Below are 19796 nucleotides of genomic sequence, written 5' to 3' on the forward strand. Positions count from 1 at the left end.
TCCCTTATCTGTCCATGGGATAAATTGGCTTACCAATGGGAACTGCTATTCAAGTCCAGAGGAAACCTATTGTACTTTCTTGACTGTCACACAGCAGAGAAATCAGGGTTAGGATTAGTTTTAAACACTTGCACAGTATTATTATCAATTATATCACCCGGCCTTCAAGTCAAAGATACTTTACACCACCAAGGACCTTTGCTGCTGTGCTGGCACTTATAAGTGCACCTACCTGCGAATGTGTTTTGTTGCATAATCACGTTTCAGATATTTGATGTTCTCTCGTATTACAGAGCGAGTATCATCCTCATCATTAAGATGTTTTTCCAACCATTCCACTACTTTCTGATTGTTATCCCACAGGTACGCCTGCACAGATAAGCAAGAAGATCTAATAAAAATCAGACGGACAATGGCATTTGGAAGAAACATGATCATAATACTGATGCGGTTATTCTATTTTGTATGATTATAGCAACTGGTTGTGTAAATTTCCTGACTAAATTCACGACACAACTCAAGGAAACAGGTTTCCTTTGTATTGTTAACCATATCAAAGCAATAAACAAGTTTCCATTATAATCTCTGTATTTGGAGTAGTAGTTACCCTTCAAAACCTTATTACAAGCAAACTTCATCACATGCATATGCACAGCCTAGATGGGAACCCAGCTTTATCTATTTCCAACTCCTTAACCCATAAGTTAAATAAATTGTCCTTTTACAGGACCCAAAATGCTCTTACAGACAAGTTTACTCATTTTTCCAAATCATTCCATAACGAGGCAACTAGTAGTGAGGTCTTCTATGTCAATGCACCAATCATAAGACATAGATTGGTAAATCAATAATGTGCGTTCTTTATATAAAGATTAGACTATATACATATACAAATAATATTCACTGGAAAGCTAGTGTATAGCCCATCTGACTCTTACACCTGGGGGATATTAGGAACTGCCGATGCTGGAGTCTGAGATAACAAGGTGCGGAGCTGGGTGAACACAATGGCCAGGCAGCATCAGAGGAGCAGGAAAGCTGCTGTTTCAGGTCTGGATCCTTCTTCTACATTTCTGAAGAAGGATCCAGACCCAAAACGTTAGCTTTCCCGAGTCTTACACCTGCTGCTTCTAGACTGACGAAAAGTCATGTGGCTAAAATGTCACATCCTGTTGAGGCGGTGATGATTGGCGGCAGTTTAAGCTCTGTTGTCTTCTACACACAAATACAACACATTACATCTAGAATGTGTTAAAAAAAATGAGAACATTTATTTGAATAAATCTCCTGATTGAATTTGATCTTCAAAATTTATTTATTGCTCATTCCTATGAGCACACTTGTTTACAGTACAAAATGTAGCTGTTTAACCCATTGTGCAGGTGTCAGCTATACACTAGAGCAATTGCTCTCACTTCCTAACTCAACATCATTTGTTTTGACTATCTGTCAACTTTTATCCTAAATGATGCAAAAATCTCAGTCTCAAACATTCTCCATTCCATGTTGGGAGAAGGCTATTTACAACATTATTAAGCAGGAACTGGAAAAATTGGATTGGGAGCAACTGTATGACATGTGAGAATCTTTTAAAAGCCAGTTGACCAGAGTTCAGGACCAGCATGCTCCTATGAGGAGAAAGGTAAGGATGGCAAGATTTGGGAACCTTGAATGAGGAGAGATGTTCCAAGTCTAGTTAATAAGTAAAAGCAAGTGTATGTAAGGTATAGAAAACAGAAATCAAACAAGACTCTTGAGCAGTATAAAGGAAACAGAAAAAACATTTTAAAAAATTACAAGGACTGGAAGGAGTCATGAAATGTCATTGGCAAACAGGATCAAGGAGAACCCCAAGACATTTCATATGTGTACTAGGAGGAAGAGGGTAACTAGGGAAAGGGCAGGTCCACTTATAAAAAAAGGAAGGAATTTGTGTTTTGGGCCAGAGGAAGTGGGGTGAGGTCTTTAATGAGTACTTCACACTGGTATTCATCAAGTGGATGTTGTCTACATTAATTTCACCAAGTGTAGTTGTGAAGGGACTTTTTTTGACAGGAGGTCTGTGACCAGTTGTGCTCTACTGGGATCGATGCTGGGACCTCTGTTGTTTGTAATGTATATAAGTGATTTGAATGAAAATGTCAGTGGTCTGATTAGTAAGTTTGCAGTTGACATGAAAATTGGTGGAGTTGTGGATAGTGTGGACAGATATCAAAGGATGCAGCAGGATACTGATTGGCTGAAAAGTTGTACACAGGAATAGCAGGAAGAGTTTAATTTGAACAAGTGTGAAGTGATGCATTTTGGGAGGTCAACTGCAAGACGAAAGTATTTTGCAAATGGCCAGAACCCTGAGAAGCATTGATATGCAGACGGATCTTGGCATCCAAGTCCATAGCTCTCTGAAAGTGCAGTACAAGTAGATAAGGTGGGAACGAAGGCATATGGTATGATTGCCTTCATCCAAATCATTTATATATATTTATTACAACCAACAGTGGTCCCAGCACTGATCCTAGCGGATCACCACTGGTCACAGACCTTCAGTCACAAAAACACTACTCCACAATTATCTTCATTTAATTGAATATTGAAAGTTAATATTTGGCAATTCAAAGTTGGCAAGTCATGTTGCAACTGTATAAGATTTGGTTCAGGCCACATTTGGAGCACTGTGCACAGTTCTAGTCATTGTACGATAGGAAGGATGTGGTGACTTTGCAGAGGGTACAGAAGAGGTTTACCAGATTGGAGTGTATAGCTACAAGGAGGGAATGGACAAATCTGGATTGTTTTCACGAGTGTGTGGGGGTTGAGGGATGACTTGATAGAAGTATATAAAATTAAGACAGACATGGATAGGTTGGACAATTGGAGTCTTCTTCCGGGGGTGGGGGGGCACAGATTTAATGAGAGAGGGGGAACGTTTAAAGAAGACATGTGAAGCAAGTTTTTTTTTACACAGGGTAGTAGGTGCCAGGAACACACTGCCAGAAGAGGTGACCGAAGCAAAAATGACAGCAAATTTTAAAAGGCATTTAGACAGATACATCAACAAGCACAGAATAGAAGGCTATGGACCATGTGCAAGTAGATGGGATTAGTTTAGAAAGGGCACTGTTGGAGGTATAGTCTCTCAGAGTAAAACAGAAGTGACAGCCAAGTCTTAGGCACCAAGAATGAATCTTCTGTTAAGTGGGGTTTGGCAAGATTCAAAAGAATAATGGTAATAGAGGATTCTCCTATCAGGGGCAGAGAGAGCGAAGGTTTTGAAGGCAGGCTGTAGATTGTATCACTGGAGCCAGTATTTGAAACAGAAATCAAGTTAAGGCTATAAGATATAAGAGAAGAATTAAGTCATTTGGCCCATCGAGTCAGCTCCACCATTTGATCACTGCTGATATGATTTGCAACCCTATTTGCCTGCCCCATAACCCTTCATCCCCCTTACCGATCAAGAACCTATCTCTGTCTTAAATACACTCAATGATACAGCCTCTTCAGCCCTCTGTGGCAATGAGTTCCACAGATTAACACAGAAATTCCTTCTCACCTCAGTTCTAAAGGGTCATCCCTTCACTCTAGGGTGTGTCCTCGGATCCTAGCCTCTGCTACTATTGGAAACATCTTCTTTACGTCCACTCTATCCAGACCTCTCAGTGTTCCGTAAGTTTCAATCAGATCCTGCCTCATTCTTCTAATCTTCATTGAGTATAGACCTAGAGTCCTCAACTGCTCCTCATATGACAAATCATTTGTCCCCTGGATCATTTTTGTAAACCTACTCTGGACACCCCCCCCACCCCCAACATCAGCACATCCTTCCCTAGATATGGGGCCTAAGTCTGCTCACAATATTACAAATGCAGTCTGACCACAGCCTTATAACAGTTGTACATTTCTGCTCTTCCATTCCAGCCCTCTTGAAATGAATGCTAACATTGCATTTTACTTGCTAACCACCAACTGAACCTGTATGCTAATCTTAAGAGAATCCTGAGCTAGGACTCCCAAATCCTTTTGTGCTTCAGATTTTCAAAGCCTTTCCCTTTTTAGAAAGTAGTCTATGTCCCTAATCTTCTTACCAAAGTATATAACCTCACAGTTTCCAACATTGTATTCCATTGGCACTTCTTTGTCCACTTGTCTAGCATGTCTAAGTCTTTCTGCAGCCTCCCTGGCAGCAAGGGTTCTTATCTAGTTTAGTGTTATCCTGTGTGACACCTTGTCAAAGGCCTTCTAGAAATCCAAATAGATCACGTCCTTTGTCGAACCTGCTTGTTACCTTCTCAAAGAATTCTAACAACTTTATCAGGCATGACCTCCCCCTGATGAAGGTGTGCTGAGTCAGCCCTATTTTAGCACGCACTTCCTAATATTCATAATCTCAAACTGAATTGACCTAAAATCTTATTAATGACCTGAAATCTGGTTAACTGGCCTACAGTTTCCGGTGTTCTGCTTCCCTCACTTCTTAAACAGGGGTGCTACATTAGCCATTTTTCAGTCCTCTAATGATTCCTTCAAGATCACTACCAATGTCTCTACAACCCCTCAGCTATCTCCTTCAGAACTCATGGGTGTAGTCTATCTGGTCTGAGTGATTTTTCCATCTTCAGACCATTCAGTTTCCCCAGCACATTCTCCCTAATGATGCTACCACATTCACTGCTGCCCCCTGACTCTCTTGAACTTCTGGTATGCTGCTTATGTCTTCCAATGTGAAAACCAAAGTATCTAACCAGTTTCTTCGCCATTTCTTTGTTCCCCATTACTACGTCTCCAGCCTCATTTTTCAGCAATCCAATGTCAATTCTTGCCTCTCTCTTACCTTTTAGAGATCTTAAAAAAGACACTTGCTAGCTTACTCTCATATTTCACCTTCTCCTCCCTGATTGTGTTTTTTAAGTTATCCTGTGCTGGTTTTTTAAAAACTTTGCAATCTTCTGGCTTCCCACGAATCTTCACCACATTATCTTTTGCTTTTATGCTGTCCCTGGCTTCCCGTGTCAGCCATGGATGCTTTATCCTTCCCTTAGTATGTTGCTTATTCCTTAGGATGAATTTCTGCCGTACCTCCCGAATTACTTGAAAAACTCCTACCATTGCTGCTCCATTGTCTTCTCTGTTAGGCTTCCCTTCCAACCAACTCTGGCCAGCTCCTTCCTTATGTCTTTACAGTGACCTTTCCTCAATTATTATACCATTACATCTGATTCTGGCCTTTCCCTCTCAAACTGCAAGGTGAATTCTTTCATATTAGGGTCACTGCCTCCAGGGGTTCCTTCAACTTAAGCTCCCTAATCAAGTCTGCGTCATTACACATCACTATATCCAGAATGGCTGATATTCTAGTGGGCACTACCATGAGCTGCTCCAAAAAAAAATCACCTCATAGACATTCCATGAATTACTTTCTTTGAGATCCATTATCACCCTAATTTTCCCAAAGTACGAGCATATTGAAGGCCCCCATGATTATTGTTAATAGTGTGGTGCATTTCTTATGTGCCTTTTCTATTTCCCGATTTATTTGCTGCCCCTCATCCCGGCCACTGCTGGGAGGCCTGTACGCAACTCACATCATGTTTTTTCATCCTTTTCTGTTCCTCATCTCTATCCGCACAGATTCTATGCCTTCTTACTCCATGTTACTTCTCATTATTAATTTACTTTCTTGCTAACAAGGCAATCCTGCATCCATACCCATGACCCTGTCCTTTCAATAGGATGTGTACTCTTGGATGCTTAGTTCCCAGCCCTGATCCCCTTGCAGCCATGTCTCTGTGATAGCCACAACATTGCTCCTACCAATTTCAATCTGCGCTACAAGCTAATGTTTGTTTTGTGTAGTGTGCATTTAAGCACAACACCGACAGTCCTGCATTAACTACACCACCCCCCCAACTTCCCAAAGATGTCCCCTTACCTGCTGTGCCTGAAGTAAAATTCCTGATCATTTCTCTACTCTGTCCTATTACTTGTTTTGGAAACTTATATAACTTCTGCAGAGCCCTTCCCAGCCTTTAACTTTTTTTATTGATGCTTCAAGGAGAAAGGAGATAAAATGGTAGATTAGAGCAGCCATGTGGGTTTAGGGCTATTGCATGTTTTGAATTAAACATCAAAGCAGAGATTACTGTCTCAATGTTGTAATTTCTATATAAATCCATGAAACAGAACTAGCGTGTGTTCATGTGCATGCTGGACACAAGACAGATTCAAATTGCTGAAATCTCACCACCATAACAAATTTTAAATTTAAAAAGACTGGGCTGATAATAACTTCATATTAGCAGTGCCATCTCATCTCCACTGACCTTGACAGTTCCTTCTGTCTCTACAAACCACCTCCGCAGCATTGACTGAATATGGCCATCACTCAGCTCTGGATTGACTTTTATAATTTCTTGTTTCACCATTTCTTCAAGCAGCAAACGGCGGAGACGCCAGTAGAAGAATGAGCGCACAGTCTTCCACTCGAGGATATCCTGAATCAGAACAAATGCTACATTAGGATCCAAATAAGTTTGATAGCAGCATTGGGAACTATGCTACAGAGGATACCCTTTTGCTACTAATCATCCCTTTAGTGAAGGCAAAAATAAAGAGCGAACTGTGGAAGTTACAGGCACATCCCATTATGTCTTCCTTCCAAACATCCCCATACCCAAACCAAAACGCCAAGCTTTCTTTGGGCACCTCTTCCCGTGTTACCTAACAACAGCAGAAATAGGGAATGCCTTTAGAACTATCAAGCACAACCTTGAGTCTTAGATTAGGATGGGTACGATAAAGAACAGTGCAAAATATGTAACATGCAATGTCGAGCTGTAATCTTATTTCACATGAAGTGAAGAAGTTCAGTTTGCATCAGAGGAATTATCTAACCATCACAAATAATCCTTACCCAGCCAAAGCAATGTAACTTTACAAAGGTGCAAGAATATTAATGAATGGTGAAACTTCAATATAATCAATCTCTGAACCAGCAAGATTTTACAAGCTACAACCTATTAAAGATTTTTAGTGCAGTCCTGATGCGTTATGTATGCGTTACCTTTCAGCCTTTCACTGAGGTAGTTTTCCCTTCTCATACAGTCACTGCCTACAAACCATCCCTGATTTATAAATGTTCAACTTACAAAAGCTTGTACTTACCAATGCAATCCCATATAGGGAAGCATCAATATTAAGCCTGAAGTTTCATTATTCAAATATTTCGTTGTACTTACAAACAGCTATTTTAAATCGTCCTGCATTGTGTTCTGACACACGTACAAATTGACTTGTGTTAGACTGAAGAATGAAACTCATTTACATCCCGGGGCTGCCTATACCTTTCTTGGAAGGCTTAACATGATAGAGACCCAAAAATGCTGAACAATCAACTGAAGATCTGCATTTTCCCAGGGGCTTCCAAATTTCATGGTCAAGGTCAGGATGTCATCCTATAGGCGGTATCAGATACTAAGTGTGCCCTCCACTCCAACCCTGTCTTCCACCCACAAACCACAGCTCCCAGCTTGTCTTACCAGGAAATGCCTTGCTGTCATAATATCCCTGACCCACAGGCAAGTGGGGATGAAGACCTCATCATAAAATAAATCATGTCTGTTAAACCATATTCTACCCCACTTTCTAACTAGGTGCCCTGCAAAAGATCAAGAGGATGAAGGTGAAATTCTCTTTAACCGTAATAACTCCCTTCTCCTGCATCCGGCCAGGTGTATCATGAAGATTGGCAAATTGGGTGGCCACTTGGTGGTAAATTGGAAGCAGGAACTCTTCTCGAGCTTTCAATTTGGCTTCTAACTCCTTCCTGATTTTCTGAGAAAGTTCCAGGGAACCTACAAAGATTGAGCAAGCACAGGTCAGCGGATCAAGTTATAGCACAGACAGGGAGGGGTGCACATATTTAAAATGGAGAAACTTTGATAACAGCGTTTGCATTTTCCTTACCCAACTGGTCAGCAAGGCCGGAATAAATGGTGTCAATTCTCCTCATTGTCTTCACCAAGTCTTTCCGCCTGAACTTGATCTCCACAGTGCCTTCAGGCTCCAGCACACCACCCCTGAGGCGTGAGGATATGAGAAAATTCTCTAGAATTTCTAGGTTTCATGGTCAATCATAGTAAAAATCAATAAGTTATTTTGATTGGGGTGTCAAATCTGTGTCTGCAACAAAATAAATATTAAAATGCTACCTCTCCCTTTCAGGAGAAATCTCGTTCTTCAAAGCCCACTCAACCTTTTTGAATTCTCCAGTATAAAGCACGACCCCCACATACAATCTGCACCCAAACAATTGGTTTTACTCAATCATTATTTTCCTCTTGCCAACTTCCTACCCTTAGTGCAGGCACACAGTCTTCATTTGGATGCAGTTCCACACAGTTGTTGGAAATAAAAGAGATGCAATATGGCTGCCAAATTGCTATCACCCAATTTGCACTATCCCACAGTGTCATCATCGATCGTATTGTATGCTTTATAATAATAAAGCACGTGCTTTTTAATTTCATGGCCTACTGTGCCTTGTGAAACAAGACACTACGCTGCCCCACCAGCTGAACTACATACTGTAGATTGATGTTCGCCTTTATTCTTTCAGGTGTATAGGCATCACTGGAAAGTTTATGAGCAGGAATGTCTTGCTGAAATTGTACAAGGCCTTAGTGAGACCACACTGGAGTACTGTGTACAGTTTTGATCTCCTTCCTGTCGTCCATCTCCAATTTCCCTTAAATTGAGTGGTTGCTAGATTGTTTCAGATGGAAGTTAAGGATCAACCATACTGTTGTTTGTCTGGAGTTGCACGTAGGCCAGACCAGGTAAGGACAGTCGATTTTGTTTCCCAGAGGACATCAGTGAACCAATTGGATTTTTACAACAATGATAAAATCATGGTCTGCCAGCTGCTGAGCTGGAATCTGAACCCATAGCTCCAGAAAATTATCTTCAGCTTCTGGATCACTAGTCCGGAGACATTACTGTAATGTAACTGTCTCCCATTTATCCAACTGAAAATTGGCAATTATGCAAATGGCCTTCAAAGATGTGGGATTCGAGTACAGGAACAGGAATGTCTTGCTGCAATTGTACAGATACCTTGGTGATATGGCTGTTCTAACAATGAAAGGACTGCAACAAATATTTACCAGCTGATGACTGAGATGGTAAAACTGACGCATGAAGAGTCTAGACTGGTTAGGATATATTCACTCAAGTTTAGGAGAATGAGGTGGGGTGGGGGGGTGACGTCAAAGAAACCTATAAAATTCTAAAAGGGCTAGACAGGGTAAATGCAGGAAGGATGTTCTTGATGAACAGGGAGTTCAGAGTCTGGGGTTACAGTACAAGGATTCAGAGAAGGCCATGTAGGAGTGAGAAGAGGAGAAACTTCTTCACCCAGAGAGCGGTTGAGCCTGAGGAATTCTCTGCCACAGAAAGTGGTTGAAGCCAAAACACTGAATGTTTAAAGGAAGAATTAGAAACAGTTCTTAGGGCTAAAGAGACCAAATGGTATGGGGAGAAAACAGAAACAGAGTACTGAGTTGGATGATCGGCCATGATCACACTGAATAGTGCAGCAGCCTCAAAGGGCTGAATGGCCTACTCCTGCTTGCACTTTCTTGGTTTCAATACTTCAGGTGATATTAGCCAAATGAATAGATGAGAGGAGAAAAATATTTAAATTGTCTTAGTATCATGCAGATATTTTGGTGGGGGCATAGTACATTTACCTGACAATGGAGTTTGTAAATATTCTTTAATCAGTACCTGCTTTCTTGATCCGCATAGAGTTCTATGTAAAGTGGATTGATTGTAGGATCAATTACTGCCCACGAGCCACCTCGGAGTTCAGCATGAGGTGGGATGTAAACGAGCACAGGCTGCTGGAACTCCCTTAAACTATCTACGATACTGGCACCAAACTTCAGAACCTGATCATACATATCTAATGGAAAAAAGCAAGAAAGGAATTCTGACAGTCCATTTTGGATTCTTCATGAACTCGGTAGAAGGGCAGATACGTATAGTCTTTCTCCTTAGGATCTGTCAAGATTCTGTTGCATTTTAGGAAAATGAAAAGAAGTAGAGGAATTTCATTTTGTAAAGCGGAGTTGTGCCCCAGAAACAGACTACTCAATTACCCACTTTTCTAATTACACACTACAATCTTCACAGATAAAACCATGCACAAGATTTCACCACATTGTGAAATACCCAGTCTCCTTTCTCTTTTGTCTTTTATGTCTTTTTGTTGCTGATTAATTCACACATTTCTTTCTGTAAATATTTGTAGAATTATTTGCTCACATGGAAGGCAAATGCTCAGACAGACTGCTTGTGCTGAAATCCAGTTTCTGTGTGCTAAACTTCTTTCCGTGTATAAATACAATGTCTGGTGGGAAGTGAAGTATTAACAGCAAATAAGGCAGATGAATTGGAACTTATGATAATGATTAAAGTCATTCAGAATGCTGTTCCCTTTTAAAACATTTTTTTAATCTCTTTCCTCAGGGTATTTGCCGTCCTTACTATATGGGGAATGTGTCACTCAGTACATTACTGATTATTATGTAATGTCTGTTCAGCACTTGAATGCAACAGAGTCCTGTTAATGCAATTCTGGAAACAATTTGTTTTGATAAAATTATGGACCTTACCTTTCATTCCACCAGAAAACCCTCGCCAGTTAGCAAACACAATAAGGGGAAGCCGTTCTCGTTTGAAGTCCTTAATCACTTGTGCAGTTTTAAAAGCGGAGTCTGGAAACCACACCTGTCCAGCTTGCTGAACAATCTGTCGAATACAACAGAAAAAGACCATCAGCTGAATAAATTGAGATATTCACTCAACTATTTGTGGTCTGAAGCAGAACATTACTCCCCCAAATAAAGACACAACATTTGTTGACAAAATAATAAATGAGGCTAACAGCAAGAAGCGATGTGCCAACTATATATGAAAATGCAAAATTTTGAGTCTTGTCTGCTTCAGAAAAATTGCATCTCGCTGTCTGATTCACTATTGAAATGCATTAAAGGCATACATTTCCAGTACTTGCCCATACACTTGCCACAGAAAGTTAGGATTATCCATGCTGTCTAAGTAGCCATTTAATGACATAAGTGTCAATCACTGCCAGTCAGTTTCTCTGCCACTGGAAATAAATTATTGTAATTTTGGACTTTCCTTCCTTCAGATTTTAACTTCAAGTGGAAAGTTCTGAATTTTTAAAATACATTTCTATCTCTCCTTTCCCTTTCATTTAATCCAAATTTTCTTTTCCTCCCTTAATTTCTCCTCTGTACCTCATTTGACATTAAATTTTCCATTCAGTATTCAGACCACATGCTATTTCCTACTGCAATCCTTGAAATGGATTGATTTTAGAGATACAGTTACATGCTTTGATCATTCAAATTGTAGATGCCATGTGGAAAATGCTGCATTGCTGTAAATGCATGTTAGAAATAATGTGCAATGCAAAATATTACTGAGATTAAATGGGAAAGAGCAAGTCTAATGAAGAAATGGTGCCGATGACTGACCGGCCACTGCCAATTGTTGACTATTCAATTCATCTTCTCCTGCTGTGGAATGGTTAAAAATTCTTTTTTTGGAAATTTGGAGGACTTTAATTTCACTTGCTTTCTTTATTAGGCCCTCATTTGCTGCCACACAGCAACTTGAACTGAATTATTATTCACCAATCCAACAGCCTTATTGCTTCCTGCCCAGTTTTCATATATCAGCCAAGGTTGGAAATGTCAATAGGTTATTTCACTGGCTTAAATGACCGGGGCCAGGGGTTTCATTAGGGAACCAATAGATCAGACACAGGCCTCTAGGAGGCTTGCAGTCTTTGGGTCAGGTGTCTTGTCCAGGAACAACACCGGGACTGGTGATTTCTGTCCCTGTCCCCGTAATAACTATTGCTCAGCAGACAGAAAGTTGGCTAGAAACTTAAGTGCAATAGATATTGCAACCAACTTAAGCCATATCCAACTGCTACATTACCTTGCAGAATCACTAGACTGTGATCAGATGGAGGTTATTTAAAAAATACATCTTTTTGAACATATCTGGGAGAAGTGGGATTTGAATCTCGACCTTTTGGCCCAGAGGTAGAGATTCTAGCCTGCATGCAGACACTCAGGTCAAACCACCACCGGTCGTCTCTCTCTAATGAGAGAGCAGCCCAATGGTCCTCTGAGACTATGGCAACTTTACATTTTCACATGCTGATTTCCCCCCCTCCTCAGCTCAGACATCCCAAATGTAGCAAACCAATCACTGCTCAGTAAAGATCAGCTACCCAAAGATTAGTGCAGCTAAAAGTGTCTGAACCGATTCAGGCAGCTTAGCCATTCCCATCAATAAATGCTGTTATTTTTCCCAATTAATCTAAAACATTCCTTCTCCAAAGTGATCACCTACTCACTTTTGATTCTGATTCGGGGTCAGCTGGATCGGCTGGGTTTGTCAATTCAACGGTCCGAGTCTCCACAGCGATAACTCCCACAGGGATCCCACCTAACCTGGCAAGGTAATCAGACATTCAAATTCAGGATCACTTGAACTAAATATTATCTTTAAGCAGTAGTGGATCTCCCACAGTTCTGCTCATGGTGCATTTAGAGGTAATGCTGTTGCAAGGACAGACAATTGCTAGAAAGATTCAAATAGAAAGGTCTGCTCAAGAGTCTGCAAATTAAATGTTTCTTTATTGCAAGAAATTTTTCAATTATCAGTCAGGATTTTTTTAACAATGTATGTTGTGTAAAGTGAGCACAAAATAGATACAAAAGTACACATAAATCTTTGACAGTTTTGCTCATTAATTTTTTTTCTATGAAGAGCATAAGTAGTGGAAAAGTTGAATACTACAGATGCTGGAAATCTGGGCTAAAACAGAAATTGCTGGAAATACTTGGCAAGTCAGGCAGCATCTATTGGTAGAGAAAAGAATTAATGTTTCAGGTCAATGGTTTCTCTTTAGAACAATACAAAGTTAGAGATGTAATTGGTTTTGTGGAATCAATGAGGGATGCAGGCTGGAAGACAGGACACAATGAAAGACAGAAAAATTTAGTTTAATAGAAAAATAAGTTACATAAATTACAATATTTCCTCATTAACTACTATCAGATAAATTGTCTATTTAACCCAAATAATTATGTGTGGTTTCAAACATAAATAAATATTTACAATCTTCCCTTTGAAGTTGCCTTTTAGAGAGATCGAAATTGGTAGCGACTTGAGACTGATTGCAATTTTTTGTTTACATTTTTCAGAAAAAAGTTGCCAAAGCGTCTTTTAGAGACACCATCACTCAGCACAGAAAGTTTGTTGTAAATTCCAATGCCTTATGTATCAGCCTCTTCATAATCTGAGCTGCATCAGTGGTCTCTTCCCCATCTTTAGCCTCAAAACATCAGACTAGATGACAATTTATTGGTTCTTACCTTGCCCTTCCTACAACTACAGTCTGTGCCCAGGGTTTCATGATTTCACTGAACGATTCATGGTCAAAGAAACCACTCTGCCAGGTACCTTTGATATCTGCAGGTGGAGAAAAATCACAGAAGAAGTAAATAGTTGTCCTCAACAAGTCATGAAATAGTAGTTTTTTCAGTACTTATCCTTTCTCCAATAACATTTGCTAGATACTGCTCCATACATTACATGCATTCCACAAGTAGCACAATGCAGTCGTGACAGCTTTACTCATGGGATAATTGTAAAAAACTAGAAGTAGTTTTAGACCCAAATATGTGCTAAACTGTAGCTGTTCATCAAAACATCACTTATTGTCCAGAATAATGACATTTCTCTTACTTGGATGAGGTCTGCCAGCCAGCATCCAACGAGGATCATATGGAGCCTTGGTGGGGACAAAGTCAATTTCCCTCTCAGGACAATCCTTCGGGGTGATTACAGGCACTGGACTTGTGTTGTTCTATAGGAACCGAATAAAACAAGCATTCATCCAACATGTTAAAAGTGAGAGAACAACAGAGCCTGATAGAAATTAATATTTAATCTGAACGGAGTTAGTTCCCTTACACAGGGGCAGGGAAAGGATGTGAGTTTTACATTTGGAACAACAATGTAGGAACAAGCTGTCAATATTGCTACTGTCTAATATTGTCTGAAGGGATGCCTAAGATGTAATGGAACAAGGGAACAGATGACAGACATATTAATTAAGAAGGAAGTGTGCATGAATTGAGTATATAAATATGTCAGGCAACCAAACAGAGGATAAAAGTTCTATGAAATCTGTTTAAATTAAATAAAGTTCTCATGAAAAATATGGATTTTAAATCTATTAAAAAACATTTTTCCTTCCTTGTATAACAGTGTTGGGAAAAGATGGTTGAGTTGAAATGTTAAATTTTGGGGTATAATTACCCATTCCGGTTTTCTGAAAGCAAGCCTTATGGACAGTGGAAGAACAAAGTCATCATGGGGACCTGGAGTTACTTCTTTACTAAAGAGGGAACAAGAAATGGCCTTGGCATTTTTCTTATCATGCAAAAACAGGATAAAAAGCAAAGTTTTCTTTTCCAAATTGGAACCTACTAATTTGAACACGAACGAAGAATGGACTGACTGTTAAATTAGTGGATAAGGTTGAACAAAACAATGATTTACGACGATTTATGAGGCATGGTCAGAATTTAACAACTTTAGAAAGACTGAGGATCATACCATGGAAGAGTGCGAAATGGGAATTCAACAAATTGCAGAAATTTCACTTGGAAATTCCCTCTGTGCTGGCATTTAAAGTTACAAAGTATCAAGAGTGGACAGACATTTAGTTTTGATGGGAGTTTCCAGATAAACATGCACTACTAGAACAAAAGGTCAGAAGCACTAAAAAAAAAATTCCTAGGAAAGAATTTCTTTCCAGCAGCGTTCATATTGCAAAGGGGGCATTCGATGAATCCTCTGTTGTGTCAATGTTAACAAATTGGTGAGACATCTAGTTCAGTTTGTATGTGAAAGCATGAAAAGGAGGATGTCAGGTCGGTCATCCCAAGAATGTATAGTTTTAAGAGGTATTATGCAGACTTTATGTTGGAAGAACAAAATTTAATTTCTTGCACTTGAACTATAGGGAGATGTTGATTGGAAACTTCATTTTTCCCAGGGAGGAGAAACAGATTAAAAAGCTACTTTAACACATTTTATGATAGGAGGTTTGGAAAGATAGAGGCCTATGAGAATATTCTGCATCAGACTTTTGACAACCTTATTACATAGCCCATTAAAATGTCACACCTGGGGAAACAAAGGCAGTGAAGAAATGCACCCCCTCAAAAAGAGGAATAAAAGTCTTTGTAATTGAGTGGAGCTTCTGTAGGTCTGAAACATTTATCAAATTTTTAATGGTGAGGATCATGGGGAACTGTCCTTAAAAAGCTTCCTTTCTTACCTGTGAAGAAGTAAACTTGTTTGAACAGTTTCACCCACTATCGTTTTTCAAAGAAGCATTTTGCAGAAACACATGACAGAATAATGATCATGAACTTTGTTTCCGATTTGTTCCAATTCACATTGTAAACTGCTCCATTTACAGATAATGTTCATGCCAGCAAAGTTCAGTGTAGGTAGTTAACACACAATTGAGATGCGGAAGGCATTAAACTAATCTTTTTCCATCTTTTACAAGTTATTTTTACACAACTCTGCTGCAAACTTGCATCATCATACCTTAGGCATGTACGACAGCCACCGTAAGATGGTATAAACACCCTCAAAATCATCAGGGACAGTAGTGTGTGATATACCATTGTTGTGCATGATATGCACTCCACCCAGCTGGTTGTTGGATGTGTACACTTCACGGCCAAGAACCTGATGGAATGTAGGACATATGCTGGCAATGAGAGAAAGTCAAATCATTTTCCTTAAATATTTAGAAACACAAATTTAAATCTGAGGTAACTGCAGTTAGTTTACACTGTCAGAAACAAAGTGATATTAGTTAAAAATCAGTCAGAGGAAAATGTAACAACCTAAAAGCCAACTCCTATGGCACCAAATATGATTAAAAATCAGGGTGAGCAACCTTTTCTGGGAAATACGTGTGTGTGCATGTGTGTGTGTGTGTGTGTGTGTGTGTGTGTGTGTGTGTGTGTGTGTGTGTTGTCAATGACCAAAAAGCACTTCTTGGTTCGATAACACCATTCTTCTACATGAAATCTCCTCTTTGCTTCCCCAACGTGTGCTTCAGCATCTTACTGCATTTATCAGCTTTCTTTATGTTCTTGGAGGGAGACCAGTACTCAACAATCAATCAGAACAGCTCTTTTTGTGTGGCTTTTCTGCTCACTTCCAAATTGGCACAAGTCCATAATTAATTTTCTAGGATTCTAACGGAAGCAGATCTCAACCCTTCATCACATCATTCTGAGCAGGATTTGAATACAGGTCATAGGGATCAAAGCACAGCACCCCAAATTGATCTTTGGAAACTTCACTTCCATTTTTGACCTCACTACGCAAGCCACGTCCTCTTTGGAGAATAGTGAAGGAGGTATCCCCCGTTTCCTGTTCTTTGTACAGGTGGATTGTTTATTCCCATGATGCTACATCCGCCCACTCCATTTCATTAGATGGTTAAGGTTGTGGGAATGGAAATTTCAGTGATTCAAATTCAGCTCAAAGGTTCAAATGGGACTTTTGCTTCTACTTTGATACATTGTGTCAGTTACTACAAGAATTAGTACATTTTATTCTGACCTTGTTCAATGCACTGGCTCCTGTGAGAATGATATGCGAATTTTCCACTTGGATCACACGTTGTCCCAACCTCACTAAGTATGCTCCAATTCCAATTGCACGACAAGTCACCTACAAAATAGTAAATGGACTATGTGGATGAATGACTAATGGCCTTTTCTGCTGGGCATTAATGATATTGACTGGCACTGGGGAAGAAATTCCTTTAAAATGCATTTGTCATCAATTAGTGAAATTCTGCACTTTCTTATTTTAATGACGTTTTTAACCCAATTTAAAAAATGAATAGAGATTTTTAAAACATATTAAGCAATCCAATATGAATAGCATGAAGTACAATTTGTACTCCAAGTCTTAGAAAGTAGATTTTTTTAGCCTTTGTACATCATAGTCATGTCTTCTCCAACAACAATCATAAAGTGGAGGTGCTGGTGTTGGGGTGGACAAAGTCAGCAGTCATGCAACGCCAGGTTATAGTCCAATAGGTTTATTTGAAATCCCTTATCACATGCGAGCGTTCTTACGTGCTGGGCCTCGGCTTCAGTGACGGTGATGTCTGAGATTGCTTTTGGCAGTCTCAGTGTGGAGGCAAAACCTGAGAAAAACCACCACAAGCTTTTGGAGCGCTGCTCCTTACATCAGATGAAGTGGAGAGAAGTGCACAGGCACAGAATATACAGATGGAGAGATAAACTAACATAGATTTACAAGTCCTCTGCTACTGTTTGCTTAATAGTCGGGATACGTTACCGTTTCCTACACATACTTAATTACATTTTTTCAAATACATTCGCTCCTGAAGACAGTCAAATTGCATTGGTTCCATTCATTAGGTGTAAGCTAGGACACTGATTTCCGAACAGGGCTTCAAGGCTCACATCAATTCCATTAAAAAAAGGCTAATACAAAAATTCCCGCTGACTAGAAACACTGATATTTTACTGTTTCAAAGTTCATTTAGATAACAATAAAAAGGTTTTGGTGATAATTTACTCAGTTTCACGATTTATTTCTTTCTCTAAACATTTGATACTTGTTACCCTCTTTTCCAGGATCGCATTCAAACTGATCTCCACCCTAAAACTTGAAATTATTTTTTCAGTCTTCAAAGTTGACTAATTAAGCATTTGAGTTAAAACCACGTTTACTCTGTGACACTAAGATAACAAAGTATGAAGCTGGATGAACACAGCAGGCCAAGCAGCATCTCAGGAGCACAAAAGCTGATGTTTCAGCCTAGACCGTGGGACACTAATGGGATGCAGCTCCATCTAAAAAGCAGAACACCACATTGTGGATTATATGACATCACGGTCATATCCTTATTTGACATCTGACTTACTGTGAGTGTTACAGCAGTAAATTTTGGGTTAGGGGGTAGCACAGTCTGTCACACTTACCAGACTGATGGTGACAATTTCATTGTAAGCAAGGGAGGATTCTCCCGCAATGGTTCCAGCTCCTCGCAGGTTCTCCACTCCGAGGCCTTCCTCTTTGCCAATAATGTCAGTTATAACATATCTAAAAAATCAAACATAGTCAAGGTCACATGGCCTTTCCTGCACAGCTAATTTCATTTAAGGGGCTATTACTAATGATAATGTATGTAATGCTTGGCTAAAAACCATAAAGTTTAGAACATTTTACCTAAGTAGTCCAGCACAGTAAAATACCCACTGCTTCCGTATCATTTAAACAGAACTGATGACTACCATCACAATTCAGTTAATCATTTAGTTGAGGGCTAGTAGGAACTGCTGATGCTGGAGTCTGAGTTAACAAGGCGTAGAGCTGGATGAACACTTCAAGCCAGGCAGCATCAGTGGAGCAGGAAAGCTGACGTTTCGGGTCTGGACCCTTCTTCAGAAATACGGGAGGGGAAGGGGACTCTGAAATAAATAGATAGAGGGGGAGGCAATGACGGAAGGTGGATAGAGGAGCAGATAGGTGGAGAGAAGACGGACAGGTGAAGGAGGTGGGTTGGAGCCAGTAAAGGTGAGTTAGGTAGGGAGTTGGGATGGGGATTGGTCAGTATAGTTGAAATGTGTGTAAAATGCACAGTCTAAGTCTACTAATATCCCTTTAAGACAAGTGTTGGTTCTTACATGAATTAGATTCCTTCCCTTTATTTGTGAAATTGACTTGTCTCCAGTCATTATTTCTTTGGGTTGTTGGCACTTAATTTTAACAGGGTCAGGCAGATAACATATAGAACCAATTTCCCTTTCCATTGCACTAGAATAAGTACAACATGCCATGCCACTAACATAGAAGCGAATGAACTTCCAAGCTTTCACCATAAAAGTGTTCAAATAAAAATTGCCAGAAAGCACGTCATTCACAACTAGAAGACATTGATATTACGCTACCAAAACTAAATAGTCCTCAAAGGAACGAATTCTTGCTCGTTATGATTTTAGGTATGGCTTAGCATACAAGGTACTCAGAGGTGATGAACCCTTGAACCATACTAGATATATTCATTGATTGTGGACCTATTGCAAAGGAATCAACTGGAGCCAGAATCTGAAGACAAGTTTTAGCCATGTCAGGAATGTTCATATCAGATGGCTTATTTATGGATAGATTCACTCACAGTAGCAACAATGTAGCCATTGCAAGAAAAACTCAATAACATTAAATCAAGCTATTAAGAGTCATAGAGGTATGTGGCACAGAAACAGACCCTTTGGTCCAACTTGTCCATGCTGACCACATATCCTAAATTAATCTAGACCCATATACCAGCATTTGATCCATATCCCTCTAAATCCTTCTTATTCATATACCTGCCAGATGCCTTTTAAAAGTTGTAATTGTACCTGCCTCCACCATGCCCCATGGCAGTTCATTCCATACAGGCACCATCCTCTGCATGAAAAAGTTGCCCCGTAGGTCCCTTTTAAATCTTTCCCCTTTCACTTTAAACCTAGACCCTTTAGCTTTGACTCCTCTACCCTACAATAAAGTGGGCATAGCTCGAGGGGACCATAAGGCTTTCTCTCATTGCAGAGAGATGGCTGCTGGCGATT

At 39.8% G+C, this 19796-nt stretch overlaps 1 protein-coding gene across 4 annotated transcripts in view; it reads right to left on the reverse strand.

The window, feature by feature from the left end:
- acacb (acetyl-CoA carboxylase beta) overlaps window positions 1–19796 on the reverse strand; it is a 117397-nt gene that overhangs the window by 2542 nt on the left and 95059 nt on the right. For 2 of the 4 annotated variants that reach the window (XM_048555998.2, XM_048555999.2), the window contains 12 exons: window positions 18165–18285; window positions 16765–16875; window positions 15733–15876; window positions 13852–13972; window positions 13479–13575; window positions 12455–12551; window positions 10674–10809; window positions 9784–9961; window positions 7963–8075; window positions 7696–7850; window positions 6321–6491; window positions 233–369 (listed from right to left, as the gene is read on the reverse strand). In XM_048555998.2, the coding sequence (XP_048411955.1) occupies window positions 233–369; window positions 6321–6491; window positions 7696–7850; window positions 7963–8075; window positions 9784–9961; window positions 10674–10809; window positions 12455–12551; window positions 13479–13575; window positions 13852–13972; window positions 15733–15876; window positions 16765–16875; window positions 18165–18285 (1581 nt within the window). Of the gene's footprint in view, window positions 1–232; window positions 370–6320; window positions 6492–7695; window positions 7851–7962; window positions 8076–9783; window positions 9962–10673; window positions 10810–12454; window positions 12552–13478; window positions 13576–13851; window positions 13973–15732; window positions 15877–16764; window positions 16876–18164; window positions 18286–19796 lie in introns of those variants that run through there. The other 2 variants (XM_048556000.2, XM_059654956.1) reach the window with 2 other exon arrangements.

Source organism: Stegostoma tigrinum, chromosome 26, assembly GCF_030684315.1.
Source record: "Stegostoma tigrinum isolate sSteTig4 chromosome 26, sSteTig4.hap1, whole genome shotgun sequence".
NCBI classification, from domain to species: Eukaryota; Metazoa; Chordata; class Chondrichthyes; order Orectolobiformes; family Stegostomatidae; genus Stegostoma; species Stegostoma tigrinum.